The 13,520-nt window shown below is 46.4% G+C and overlaps 1 protein-coding gene across 2 annotated transcripts in view; it reads right to left on the minus strand.

Moving 5' to 3' along the window:
* Positions 1-6,962: 6,962 nt before the first annotated feature.
* LOC104831590 overlaps positions 6,963-13,520 on the minus strand; it is a 38,182-nt gene continuing 31,624 nt past the window's right edge. For both annotated transcript variants that reach the window (XM_010567256.1, XM_010567254.1), the window contains exons 3-6: positions 12,935-13,183; positions 9,480-9,617; positions 8,762-8,881; positions 6,963-7,281 (exon numbers count right to left, since the gene is read on the minus strand). In XM_010567256.1, the coding sequence (XP_010565558.1) occupies positions 7,121-7,281; positions 8,762-8,881; positions 9,480-9,617; positions 12,935-13,183 (668 nt within the window). In that variant the 3' untranslated portion in view covers positions 6,963-7,120. The remainder of the gene's footprint in view (positions 7,282-8,761; positions 8,882-9,479; positions 9,618-12,934; positions 13,184-13,520) is intronic.

Here is a 13,520-nt window from a genome sequence, read left to right on the forward strand (position 1 = left end):
TTCTTCCTCTTGGATCCTCTGCAACGGTCACCCTGCTCTCTGCATACTTCTCCTCCTTTCTCAGTCCTGCCACGGTTCACCCTGTGACGACAGAGACACCAGCAGCAGAGGCTGTCCCACTCAGCAGGTAGCTCCTGCTTCAGGCTCCGTGTGCCACCTCGGAAAAGCCTCCACCCACCCCAGCTCGAGGTGAATTGAGACTGACTGCCAGGCAGTTGACTACCCATTCATACACATCACTGCATTCCAGCCCTGCTGTCCCAAATCCCGTAACTGTAGGCTTTTCTGTTGTTTCAGAGGAGAAATCTCCAAGGAAGGCCTATTGCTCTGTGATGGAAAGCTTTCACAGGAGTGCAACATAAACTCTTAATGCTCTTTGCTTCAAGTCATGCATACAAAGTCACTATTGCAATTCTTTTCATATAGACAAAAACACCATCACATCATCTTTTTCTTTCATTTTTTGTTTGTTTGAAGATATCTCATTACATGACATTTAGTATCAAAAAAACCTGTTAAAACTGCTCCACTCCTTAGTTTTGGGAAAATATGTTTTGCCCTTGAAGAGGAACTTGTACAAACCAAAGCTAAGACAGCAATGCTGGCAACAGGATAGCCACTAAACTGTATTTCTTTATTCCATTTGCATATGATACGAGAGCAGATAATAATTCTCTTTAATGTACTGTATTTGCAATTCCAGAAGATTCACTGAAAATTGCCTCGAAGTAATTCTTGGTCTGTAATACATCTAGTTTCTATAGTGTGAGACAATACTAAAACTATCAGTAGTTGTCATCAGTTTAGGCAAGTTTTAAAAATTCTGCATCGACTTCAGGTCCCAAGTTCTGCTTTTTCCCTCATTTCCGGTATTAACTATAAAATACACGCTTTATACTATAGTCCCATCCAATACTTTATCATAGATGTTGGCTAAGTGTGACATGAAATATACTAACCAGAAAAACAGATCAATTAAAAATAAGCTGACATTAGCTACCTGTATTTGCTACCTCTACAGATGGAAACCTTTCCTTACCATTAGCGTTTGGCACAACGCCCAAATGATAAGCAGACTACAGATGTCTCTCCATGTGCCAGGACCAGCCCCTGCCCCAAAATGCCCATAAACCAAGTGGGTGGACATAAGGCAAGTATTCCCATCTCCCAGGAGGCAGAGACTCACCCCATCCTCACAACACCCACCCCTCCAGTCCCCAGGGACCACAAAAAGAGTGAAGGGAAAGCCCACAAAATCACTCTACTCTCTGCCTGCAGACCCGCAGCCAGCTCTGGCTGGGATATCAGGCAACCCTGGTCACAGCCCAGGAGGTCCCAACCCAGCTCCCTGAGTGAAGGGGAGGCACAGTGCTGGCCAACAGCCCTTCTCTGAGCAAAGCTTGAAGGCAACAGGAGGTGCAGACCAAAGAAGATGGCAACGTTAGCTCCTGGGGAAGGAACCAAGCTGCCAAGCACGCATCTGTAGGTGCATTGAGAGGTGAGGGGTATAGTCAGGTCCCTAAACTTGCAAGCATAATCAACAACGTGATGAAGTCAGGCCCCTCATGGTTGATGGGAGGGCAGGGGAACCCCAGGGATGAGGACCTTTTGGGGGCTGAAATCCCACCTCATTGCTGAGCTGGGAAATACCCCCGTGAAGATGCCAATGATGCCATCAGCAGGCATAGGCAGAACTGCTCTGGGCTCTTCACATGCTACTTGAATGCAATTGCTATCCAGCTCCTGAGGGGTTTAGCCATATTTGAACACATTAGGGGGGTGTCTGTGCCCCTCACTCCACTCTCATCTCCCTTACCATTAAACATCCTTTGCCCTCCAGGCAGTCTGCTTTGGTACAGGCAGGGAACAGTTTCTTTAGTCCCTATCAATAGTGGATGGCTGTGTGATTCAGGCACATTGCTTGCTGGTGATCAAGAGGGCTGGAGGTAAGAGTCTATCAGTCCCAGAGCTGGCCAAGAGCTCCACTTCAGCCTGTCAGCCAGCCTGGAGCCACACAAGTGGCATTCGAGGGAGGCCAGCCAGAAAGATGCTGCACTTCCCAGTGGTCCTGCACAGCCCAGAGATGTCTCTTAACTGATTGTATCCAAGTTAAATTAATCTTGATATAATTAACACACCACCTGCCACCATTTACTTGCTGGAAAAGTACAAATATTTAGCAGGGCTTCATCTGAGGGTCTTCTAGATTCCCAGTAAAGACTCCCTGGCTGTCTCCAGCCACATCCCCTGCCTAAGAGATGAGTCACGTAATCTTGCAGAAAGGAAACACAGTGCTCATTGTGAACAAAACCAATGCAGGATGCAGTCACTGGTTGTCAAAGGTCACAGGGTCCCCACTGGGTGATGATGTTGTTTCCCAGCCTGTTTTACACCAGAGGACAAGAGGGGGGCATTGCATATGCTCAGGAGGGACTTCACCACCACTAGCCTCATACAAGCAGGGTTTGATTGCATGCAGGCACTGAGCAGCCTGGCTAAAGGCATAAGCAATACCCAAATGCTAATCCAAGCCACTGTGATGACACATCACCAAATCCTGCTTCCATCTCAGACAGAAACGGGTGATGCTGCTCTTCTTTTTACTGGTTCTGTGTGTTTACCTAAGGAAGTCCACAGGGTAGCTCAGTCCTCCCCATCTGGTGATAGTAATACTTCTAGATCTTACAGCACCACCAGAATTTGTTGGCTGATATTAAGGAAATGGTTTGAAGATACCTATCTGTGACATTGTATCCTACAGCTGAGTTACAGTTAAACTCTTCTTGTTTGCTTATTTTGAAATGAATTGCAGTAATTCATGAAAAGTGACACAAACTTACTATGCACATGCCTAAAATCTAGATTTTTTTCAACTACATGATTTTCATCAGAAGTTAGCACAACCACTGTTCGCATGCCTCTTCAGTATTCACAACAAACATTTCATTTGCTATTGTAAACTGGCCCATTATCAGTTTCGTCTATCTGCTCTCAGACTCACTAATTTTTACTCTGGTGTTTCTGTAGAGCTGATGGTAGTGGGGACGGATAGTCCTTCAGCTCCCCACAAACTGCTGGCTCTTGCCCTGGTGCCTCTGCCCCCATGCTGGGCTCTGAGGGAGGAGGACCGCAAGGGCTATGCACACAGCCACTGGGACATCAGCCACAGCAGCCTGGGGTAGAGGTTGGAAAGGACAGCACAAACTGTTTCATTGCTGGGAGGGGGAGCTTTACTGACATGAGAATTTTGTGGGGATGAGTTCATCATGAATGCTAAAAAAAAAAATTGTTCCCCTGTCTCTGCTTGCTGTTATACAACATGTTTCTTTTCTGCTTTTGCTTTCACCTTAAGATCATTCTCTGTTCTCCTTTTATATTCATAAACTGCATGAATTACATGATGAAAAGACTACATACTACATTTCATGTCATTTGTTGCTTAGCATATGCCACAAGCAGAGGGAAATTTTTCTCTTCCCACCACAAAACATTGACATGGATACAAATCTAAACAACCATTCTGTACAGTACTATAAACCACTGGTAGTTTGTCTCAGCTGAGAGGAAACCACATCCCAAAACATTCGCACTTCCCGCAGAGCAGAGCTCCCCTTGTCCCACCAGCACCCGATGAGCAGGAGGGACCCTGCCCTACTCCCAGCCTTCCTTAGACAGGACCAGTGGCTGGAGAGGATGGCGTGACTGTCAGCTCTCTGTGTGGCTCCCCTCCCCTGCAAAGCACCAGCTCCCCACAGGAGGCCAGAGGCACACAGAGGCACCCCAGCACCAAGGGCTCCCTCAGCAACCTGGAGAGAGTAGGGCTGGCGTGGCACAGCCTCACCAAGGCCACCAGAAGCCCTGAAGAGGCAGTACAGGCATCTCTGTTTCTGGTCAAATTCCTGATAGCACCATGTACACCCATACCCGTTCCTCTGCCAGATAGCCCCAGGCCCAAAAGTATCCTCACTATTGCCTGGGTGGTGCAGCGCCATAGTTGGGCTGGAAAACAAGTGCAAATTCAGGCGGGTGGCTCCTTGGGGTGCTGGGTTCACAGGCTGCAGGACAGGATCACCCATGTCCAGTCACACCACTGTTCCAGGGATAACACTGCAATGGTAAAGTCAAGGGATTTTATATGATCACAAACCATCAGGACATTGGTTTTACCCACCATCTGGGCCCACTTGTCTAAGGGTGAGCATGAGAGAGTCACCTCCTCCTTGCAAAAGGAGCTATGCAGTCAAGCATCCTCTCTCACAGCTGAGGTGGCTTAGGTGTCATAAAAAAATACAGATGCGTAAAGATGGGTAAAACAAACCCATCTCCCTGCGTCCCTTCCCTGCACCTCACAGTTCGGGCAAGACACCAGAGCAGGGTTTGGCAAGCTGCGAGTGCACACGGACATGCAGGCACATTGGCACACACGCTCCAATGGGGACTAGTTATACGCCACTGTCCTACAGCCTCTCCTGGACTGACTTACAAATGAATGTCATAGAATCATAGAATCATTTAGGTTGGAAATGTCCTTGTGATCTTTGTTCTCTAGACTACCCAGCTCAGCTGTAGTCAGCAGTAACTTGTTATCACCTTTCCTTTATTTGGCCAGGCGAAAATTTGGAAGCCAGCCTGTACTTTCAGTGAAAACCATAAAGAAACAATTATTAAATAACAGACCTTAAACATTTCCAAAACAAGTTAGAAAACAGATCTTTTTATTAGGAACAAAATCATCGCGGGGAAAAGAAAAAAACACCAAAAAAGAACAATAGCTGGGCATGAACACATACAGTTAAAGGAAGAGCACAGGCTGCATGACTTCTCTCCTGACTTAACAGTAACAAAAACCTTTGCCCCCATTGCTGAACTGGCATCTTCAGCAGGGAAGGACAGAAAACCAGCCATGTCCTATCTGCCTCAAAGAGTCAGATTTCCATCTCAACGGGAAAAATCCTTCCCAGACTGGGGTTACCCCCGTGGTGGTGCTAACAGCTGTCCTCCCAGGGCTGACAGCAGCATGGCAGCACTAGGGCAAGCTGGAGCCAGGACCGCACAAGCCCAGCAGGACAAGGCTGGCCCAGCTCTGCCACCCTTAGCACCCGAAATGCTGGCATTTTCTCCAGTGCACCTCAGAGCACCGTTCAGCCTTTGAAGCATGTACTGGAGTCGACTGTCCCCTGCCTGTCCCTGCCAGAAAGTGCAGAAGAGAAACAAAGCTATGTCCCCCCATTTCAGTGACGGTGGCCCCTGTTCACCCAGTATCACTGCCACTGTGCTGCCTACAGGCAGCTGCCACCCCAAGCGCTTGGCGTCACATTTCTGTCATTCAACTCACAGCCTTTGAGGAATGTTTGTACTGACAGGAGATAGTGCAGCACCATGAGGAAAAGACTTATTATCTCCCCCTTACCGTGGAAAATCTGATTCCTACGGCAGCCTTAAAAAGCAGAGACAGGCTGAATCACCACCAACACAGCACACAAGATCCAAAAATCTTCTAAACAGAGTCACAGGACAAGGAAACAACAAGAACAACCACCTACGGCTGGGCGTCACCGATGCAGAGCTTTGCCATGTACACAGACATGAAGGACTTCCAGGTAAGCATGCAGCCGTCCCGCCAGCTCCCCCACCTGGGAGAGATGCATTCAGCTTGGTTTTGATTTTGCTGGGGTACTTGCAGACTTCGTTGGGTGGCATTTACAAGGCATACCTTAAATGCATTTCCAAGGGATTCATGGCACAACATCAGCACGATATATAACAGGGACAAAATGACAAGGGAAGAGAGGAATGCAATTCATGCCTCCCCATCCTTTTCTTCCCCGATCTGTACCATCTCTGCTTTTACTCTACCATCCCTTTCTAGTGCATTGGGCTACTTTAACACCAACATGCCTCGCAATACCTTGCTCTGGCAGTGCATCCTGCAGCACTCCCTGTGGCCTGACAGCCCTGCAGCCACTGGCAGCTTTGCCAGGGACTCAGCTACCTGCTGCCTGGGACTGAGTCCTTGCCCTCTCCTCACCTCACCTCATCCTTCTTCCCTGAAGGTCTACCCCAGCTGGTGCCGCTTTCAAACCTCCCCTGAGCAGAACAGGACGTGTGTAGCAGCAAGACTTGCCTAAGAGATTCTATAAATTGCTGCTGTCTGTACAAATAATACAGCACTGAAAAAGCCTACAAGCACAGGCAGATGGCTAGCTTAATCAGCTTGTAGCTAAACCATTACACCAAAGGCACTAATACTTGCACTGATGAACATTCTCAGCGTTATAATCAACATTTCTGTCAAAATTACACACCCAAGCCCCAGGCACCCTTCTGCTGCAAGCAAGCAAGCTAGTTGACAGAGCTGTTTTAACTCACTGGCAACCCAAGCAGTTAGGTTCTGGCAAAAGGTAACCAGTAGCCCCCTGCCATTACAGGTTATTGAAAGGCGAGCAAGCCAGTGTCGCCTCCTGGGGTCTGCACACAGCAGCCCCTACCACCACTCCTGGCCCCACACAGCAAGCGGTGAGGGCCAAATCAAAGGGTCTGAGCTCAGAGGAGTGATTCAGATAAACACCCGGCACAGCAGATACCTAGCTGAAACCTCCACTGAGATTTTTTGGCAGGGCCTGTGAAAAACGCCTTGAAATCTCCTGAGAACAGGCTTTCTCAGGAAATTTCTGGCAGGTCCTTGTTTCTGTCTGGGACTGGCAGGCCACCTCAATCCACCTGTCATGCCTGCCCCTTGCAGGAACTGCCAGCTGGTGAAGACATGGCAAGGCATGTGGTGGGCAAGGAGCAGGAGGAACCACCCATCTCATTTCAGGCTGTCCTCTAGGGCTCCACAGGTTAACTGCCAGTCTATTAACAGGCAAAGCATCAAAGAGCTGCCCAGTTTAGTTTGTTAGTGAACATGTCAGCCCACAGCAGCATGGCCTTGAAGCCACGCATGTGCTTTTTCTTACTTTTTCTTTTTTTTTTTTTTTTTAAATGAGGTTAGTAGGCCTGACACCTCACATCTTTCCCTGCTAAAATTTTCCAGAACAATTCTTACACACAATGAGACTATGGGATGCAAAGGACGAGTGTCATAGGCTTCAAGACAGGGCGGAATGGCAAGCACACCAGATCAGTCATCAGCTGGATCCGGGAAACAGTCCGAGGCGTTTTCCTGGCTTTCCACATCAATTATGACCGCTGGGTCTGGCATTTCCTCAGGTTCTATCTCCACTGGCAAATTTTCTTCCACAGGGGGCTCAGGCTCAATGCCTTGACCAGTCTGGGCAGCATCTGGAAAAGAAGGGAGAAATGGTTTATAAGTGCCTGCACTATGCTCACACCCCCATAGAAATCCTCCCGCCAGTCCCTGATGCCACAGGCTGCCTAACCTGCACAGTCCCCTCTCCCCAGGCATCTGCAAGCCAAATTTCAGTTTTCTTTGTAACTGCTCATTTATTGAGCTGTTCATCATAGCTTTGTTTTGTAAGACACTTTGGTGCTGAAACTCTCCGGGCTCAACTGGCCAAAATGTACCAAAATACCAAAGCAAAATCTATTCAGTCACATCTGAGTAATTAAAGCTGGCTAACAGCACACATGTAATATGTTCTCACCTAAACACTTTCCACACGCATCTCTGCTTTTTACTTATTTGAAGAAAATATAAACAGGGGATACCTTCTTAATCAAACTGACAATGTGGAGATTTTTTTTGAAAAAAAAAAAGTTCTACACTTTAAGTATATTAATATTAAACATGATCTGAATTACTTAATTTTTTTTTTCTTTCTCACACTATGTTCATGAGTAGCATTTAGTATTTTGAAAGCAGGGCAAAGCAACATCCAAGGTTAGACATAAAGCACAGCTGAGCTGCTGAGAGGCTGTGCATGGTACAGTGAAGGATACCAGAAGTGGAGACAGCAGTGCTGAGACCAGGCTACAACCTATGTAATGTTGCTCCAGTTCATGATGTCGCTGCTAGACCTACTTCAGCTGATGATGGTGCATTCCCAGGGAAGGTGTTGCCACCACTCATGTTTGTGGAACAAAATTAAGGGAAACATAATGCAAAAAGTAGAGTACTAATATCAAGCACTCACAAAACAGGATTCTGAAAGGATTTTATCGCTGCACTCTCTTGACCATACTGTGCTAAAGCTGTGGGGTTGTATTCTTGATTTCTTGAAGGATTTAAAATGTGACTGTATTCCCACTTTAGCACCAATTTAAGGAAACACACAAGCCTCTGACTTTGATGGGATTTAGCTGTGTTTCTAGTTCAGCATATTGGTGGATGCTGTCCTGAAGATGACTGCTTACAAAAACAATGCCGATTCTTATAAAATGTTACTGATGAGAAAAGCGTAGGGCGGTGGTGGTGGTGATAAAATTGCAGGAAAACTGCTAAGTTTGGAGGGATTGCTGGTTTTGAGATGTGTATTTTAGCACAGGAAACACTGGAACAGTCTGCAGTCTGCTGGCAGTACCCTCTGCAGGATACTTATGAGACGGCTGCTGCTACATCTCACAGCTAGATGAAGGCAAGAGCTACTCCTGTGCAGAAGCTGAGCACAAGTAAGGTACTGATAAATGACCTGCTGCAACTTCTGTCGTCTGGACAAGATGAAGCATGTTCCCTGCACTAGTGAGTGAGTCCCAGGCCCCTCTCTCCAGTGAGCTCCTTCCCCATCAGTCACACACATCCATTTTTTCCTTCACCCTCCTGAACAGGCTATCTGTCCAACTTAAAACAAGTCACTGGACCCACCAGGCTTTGAAGGACAGTCGATTTGGGCAGCTTGAGCCTCAACGTGGTCTCCATCAGGGGGGCTCTTCACACCTTCACTGGAGACCACGGACATTGTTAGTCCATCATCCTTCTCCTCCTCTGTAAAACCAAAATCAGAGACTTGAAGGAAAGAGGTCCCCTGCATCCTAGCAGCCTTGGCACACTGACTGCGAGGCCGGACTGCCAACACATGCCTGCGTCTCCTCCTCATGTGGCACTGACTCCATTCCTGGAGCAGAGAGATGCCAAGTACGGAGAGCCGCTGCCAACCTGTCAAGAGACCAGCTTGACCATGCTGGCAGGACCACAGCTTGAGGTGGCCTCACTGAGCATGGGCAGACTGCACTTAGGGACTGGTGCCGACAAAGGACTGCCAGAAGCCTTCAGGTCCTTTCAGGATCAGACCTGAATGAGGCTCAATTTTCTTGCCCATAGAAAAGGTTTTGCTGTGTGTCTTTCTGGCCAGGAGCACACGGTGGCAAGCATGAGGTGAAAAAAGGAAAAGCAAGGTTTAATTCAAGACCCCACTGGTTGTAACAGTTGCCTGTCAGCAAGCAGCCTTCTGCTCCACTGGGTCAGGGGAGGCCTGGCTAGAAGACGAGCAGCCACCAACCTGAGGCCATTTCAACCCCTTCCTGCACACACACACAGTCCTCTGTGAGACTCATCCCAGGCAGCAACAGCATTCTCCACTCACCTGAAGGCACTGGGATGAACTTGTGCTTCCTCTTCATGCAGCAACATATGACTGAGGACACAACCACCACCAGGATAACCGCACCCCCTGCGCATCCTGCCAGGATGTAAATGAACCACGGGTACTGCAGCAGGTCTCCTGCAAGAAGTACAGGGTGCTGTTAGTTTTACCAGGGTGGAAAAGCTTCTTCCTCCAAACCCCGCAGACAGATTAGAGCATGTGGGCATTATTATTGCATTACTTTGGTTTGGATCAGGGGAGCTGATATTATGAACTGTGGCACATCATAATTTATGTCACATCATTTAACTATGGTATGAAATTTTTCATTAATAAGAGAGGCTTGTGTGGCTATGCTGTGTGCATTTATTTCTGTGTACTCTGACCAGTAACGTCTAAGATAATTTGTAAGTTTTAATCAAATTTAATAGGGAAGGTGGTGGTTTGAAAGATACTACATTTCAACAAGTTTTATGAAAACAGGCAGCTGAGGAGAGAGACCTAAACTAGCATCTCCTGCTTAAAGACAAGCTGCAGAGTCTACCCTCAGAGCTCATATTAGGCCCCAGAGAATCCACTTAGGACAGCCATGTAACGACTACACCAACCTCAAAGCAAGTCTGATCAGAGCCTGCACTTCCTCAGGCACCAAAGACTCCAGCCACTGGGGTCAGAGCTGTAGGAACCTGGCTTCACCGCTGCTCAGGGAAAGATTTCTCTTTATTCCCCTTCCCAACCGAGATCATGCGAAATGCCTAGCAGGAGGCTACGGCTACAGATGGCTGAGCAGAAGGCCATGCACAAGTCGGTGGTAATTATTACCCAGCTCAGAGTCCTTTGTTCAGGGTTGCTTTGACAGTCAGACTTGTTGCTGAGCAAGAAAGCTGGTAGAGGGCATCACAGACTTGCAGAAAAGAGACACCCGTCCAGACTGGAGCCTTCACTAAGACTATTTGCTCAAACCTGCAGTAGCCAGTAGGAAGACTCTTCTTCCCGCTATGAAGAAAACATAACTCAACTATCACTATACTACAATTTCCTTGAAACTCCTTAGGTAAACCCAAGCCATCCCTTTTTAAATCCCATTTTAAATCTTTTTGTCTGTGCGCATGCCTGCACAGCACCACACTGGGGAAACCAACAGGCTCATTTAGAGCTTGTTTTTGAGATCCCAAATGCACAACTTACTGCATATCCCTGGAGGCTAGGAAGTGTTTCAAACGTTCCAGGACATACTACATGCTGTCATAGTCCACATACTCACCAGAACAGTGAAAACAACTGTGGACAGCTGCTCCTGTCTCAAATATTCAAAGCATTTTCAGAGTGCTCGTTCCAGTCTGTTTAGGAACAGTTACCAAGTTCAAAAAATCTATACTCAAAATTAAATTTTCAGCAAATGAGAAACAATTTGCCTAATAATTTTATTTCCTTTTTGATGAAAGCTTAGAGAATATTGTCAAAAGCATAAACATATGTTGGAAATATTTTTCCTAAAAATTTGCCATTTGTTAAAAAGGTCTTTTTGATACAATATTGTGTTAAAAATTGGTAATGAACAAGTAATAAAAAAAGTAATGAATAAATATAAGCCTTTTATATATGATGACTTGTTAATTTCTGAATCCTCTGCTTTAGATACTGCATGATCAGAGCCCTTCGGTGCCTGGGAAGTTTACAGTATTTCTGCCAAATTGTTTTACGCTAGCAATTATTCAAAATTAATTTAATTAGCCAATAGGATGCCCAAATAGGTGCTTTTACATAGATCTTATACCTACAGTGGAAAAATGTATTCAGCCCTTTGCCTGGAGCAAATAATAATCCACAAAAATAATGAATTAGTCTTTAATTAATTTAAACTTAACTCATTTCTCTCTTCATTTTATTAGTATCCAGAACTGCTTTAGTTCACTTTTACAAATGTGGTTGCATTTGGTGACTAAAAAGTAGAATCACTGCTACTTTCTTGCTCTCAGACCCTTCCAAATAGGTGTTATTGTGCGTGTCCATCCCAACAGAGCTATCACTAAATTCCCCTGTGGGCTTTTCAAGAGGAAATGGGGAACTGATATCACACACAGGGGACTGGGCAGTCACCCAGAATAAAAAATGGTAACTGTCAGCACTTGCATGATTTATCACAGAGCTTGACTGAACAGCTCATGGATGTTTGCATCCTCACTCCCCAGTGCCTCAGCCAACTTGGGTCTGACTACGCTGAACAACCTCTGATCAATTTAACTGGACAAAATTAAAATCACTGCTCCACAATCACAAATGCCAAACTTGTACAGATTGGCCAGCGGCACCAACACAATCAGGCATGAACAGCCCATGGCATTTCTGTTGAATGCCAGCACACACGACAACATGATACAGGGTTTATATCAGTAATTTTGCTTTCAGATCAACTGTATGCCAACCATAGAAGAAAAGACAATATCTGCTGTAGAGTTGGAGTGTCTCAGACCTAATTTCTAAAATGCTAGGTGCTATTGCACAGTACAATTTCTCTAGTAGCAAAGGTGCTTAAATCAATTACAACTAAATTATTCAAAACCCTTATGGTTAAATTATGCCACCCTGACGTAGTTTTGATGACCATCTTCGCTGCTGGAGAGGAGAAATACCTTCACTACTGGAGATGCAAGTGAAATCTCACTCAAGGTTATCTAATCAAATTATTATCATTATTATTATTTTCTTCTAATAAATGTGAGCTTACAACAAACACAGACCACTGCTTTGCATCATGAGGTTCTGGCAGTTTTGATCAGTCCTAGGATCTGGATTTTCTGTCTCATTAAACTATGGCCTCATTGAAGCAGAGTACTCGGCATTTATGGATAACTTGCAAATGGGTAAAGTCACAGCCTTCTCACAGAACTACATATCCAACCAGGGACATGGAGGGAAAAAACCCTACATTCTGTGTCTTTTACTCCACCTCTGATGGTGTGGGCCTGGTAGAGAGACATTTGTATAGACTGGTAAATCTTTGTGCAGCTGGCCTAGATATGGACCTGAGTCCAGCAGCAACAGGGCTGAACTAGCAGAGGTGTTTTTACAGGGATGTTACAGAAACTGGAAGGCGGCCATCTGAGTAATGGATGACCATCAGAGTAGGAAATAGCTCGTGTTTCTAAATTGGCATAAAGGTTTGGTGCACAGGAGGGTGCAAGGTCTTCATCACTGGGAAGTAGGAAAACAGACAGATGGATATCTGTCATTGCTGCAGAGTTGGGTAAAAGGACCTCCTGAACAAACTTTCATCCTTTCTATGGTTGTAGGCTGTGTCAGTCTGAGACACAGGAGGGAGAAGGAAGTCAAGGGGACACTTTCTAAAGGGAGGATGTGGTAAATCTGGAAGGCAGCTGCCAGAGGACAGAAGAGTTTGGTATTATGCAGACAGCAACAACAAAAGGAGATTTTCTGGAGACACCGTTACTCACCATAACTGCAGGACAGCACAACGGGCCTGGTCCTTGTGACACTGTTCCCATGGTAAACCTCACATACAAATTCCCCAGGCACGGTTTTGTCCAGGCGAACCTTCTTCCCACCATCCTTAATGCAAGCCTCAGGGGTCTTCAGCGCAGTGCCATTCAGCAGCCACTGAAAGGTGGTGCCCTTGCTGCTGGTCACGTCGCAGGACAACTCTCCAGTCCCATTAGGGAAGCACTGGACACCAATGGCCGGCTCTGGTCACACACAGCACAGGGCAACGGGAACAGGGAGGAAAAAGAGAGGTGAGGGGCGGACTCAGCAGTGAACATGAGCTGGATAGGAGCTTCCCTTACTGGCAGTCTTACTACCATTGCATTTACTGGTAGCCAGGGAGCACAGAAATAAGAAACCAGACTCTTCAGTGCCTGCTCCCAGCCCTGAAATGCTTAGCAGTGCCCACCCAACCCTGACAGTGACTCTTGGTCCCCTTTTTGGGGATGCCACAAAAATCTGGCATCTCTTCATTTTCCTTACTGAAATAGAAAAAGAGAAAAATAAAAGCCCCTGATCTGAGAGGACAGTGGAAACACC

The sequence above is a fragment of the Haliaeetus leucocephalus genome, unplaced genomic scaffold (genome assembly GCF_000737465.1).
Source record: "Haliaeetus leucocephalus isolate CR32 unplaced genomic scaffold, Haliaeetus_leucocephalus-4.0 Scaffold228, whole genome shotgun sequence".
Classification (NCBI taxonomy): domain Eukaryota; kingdom Metazoa; phylum Chordata; class Aves; order Accipitriformes; family Accipitridae; genus Haliaeetus; species Haliaeetus leucocephalus.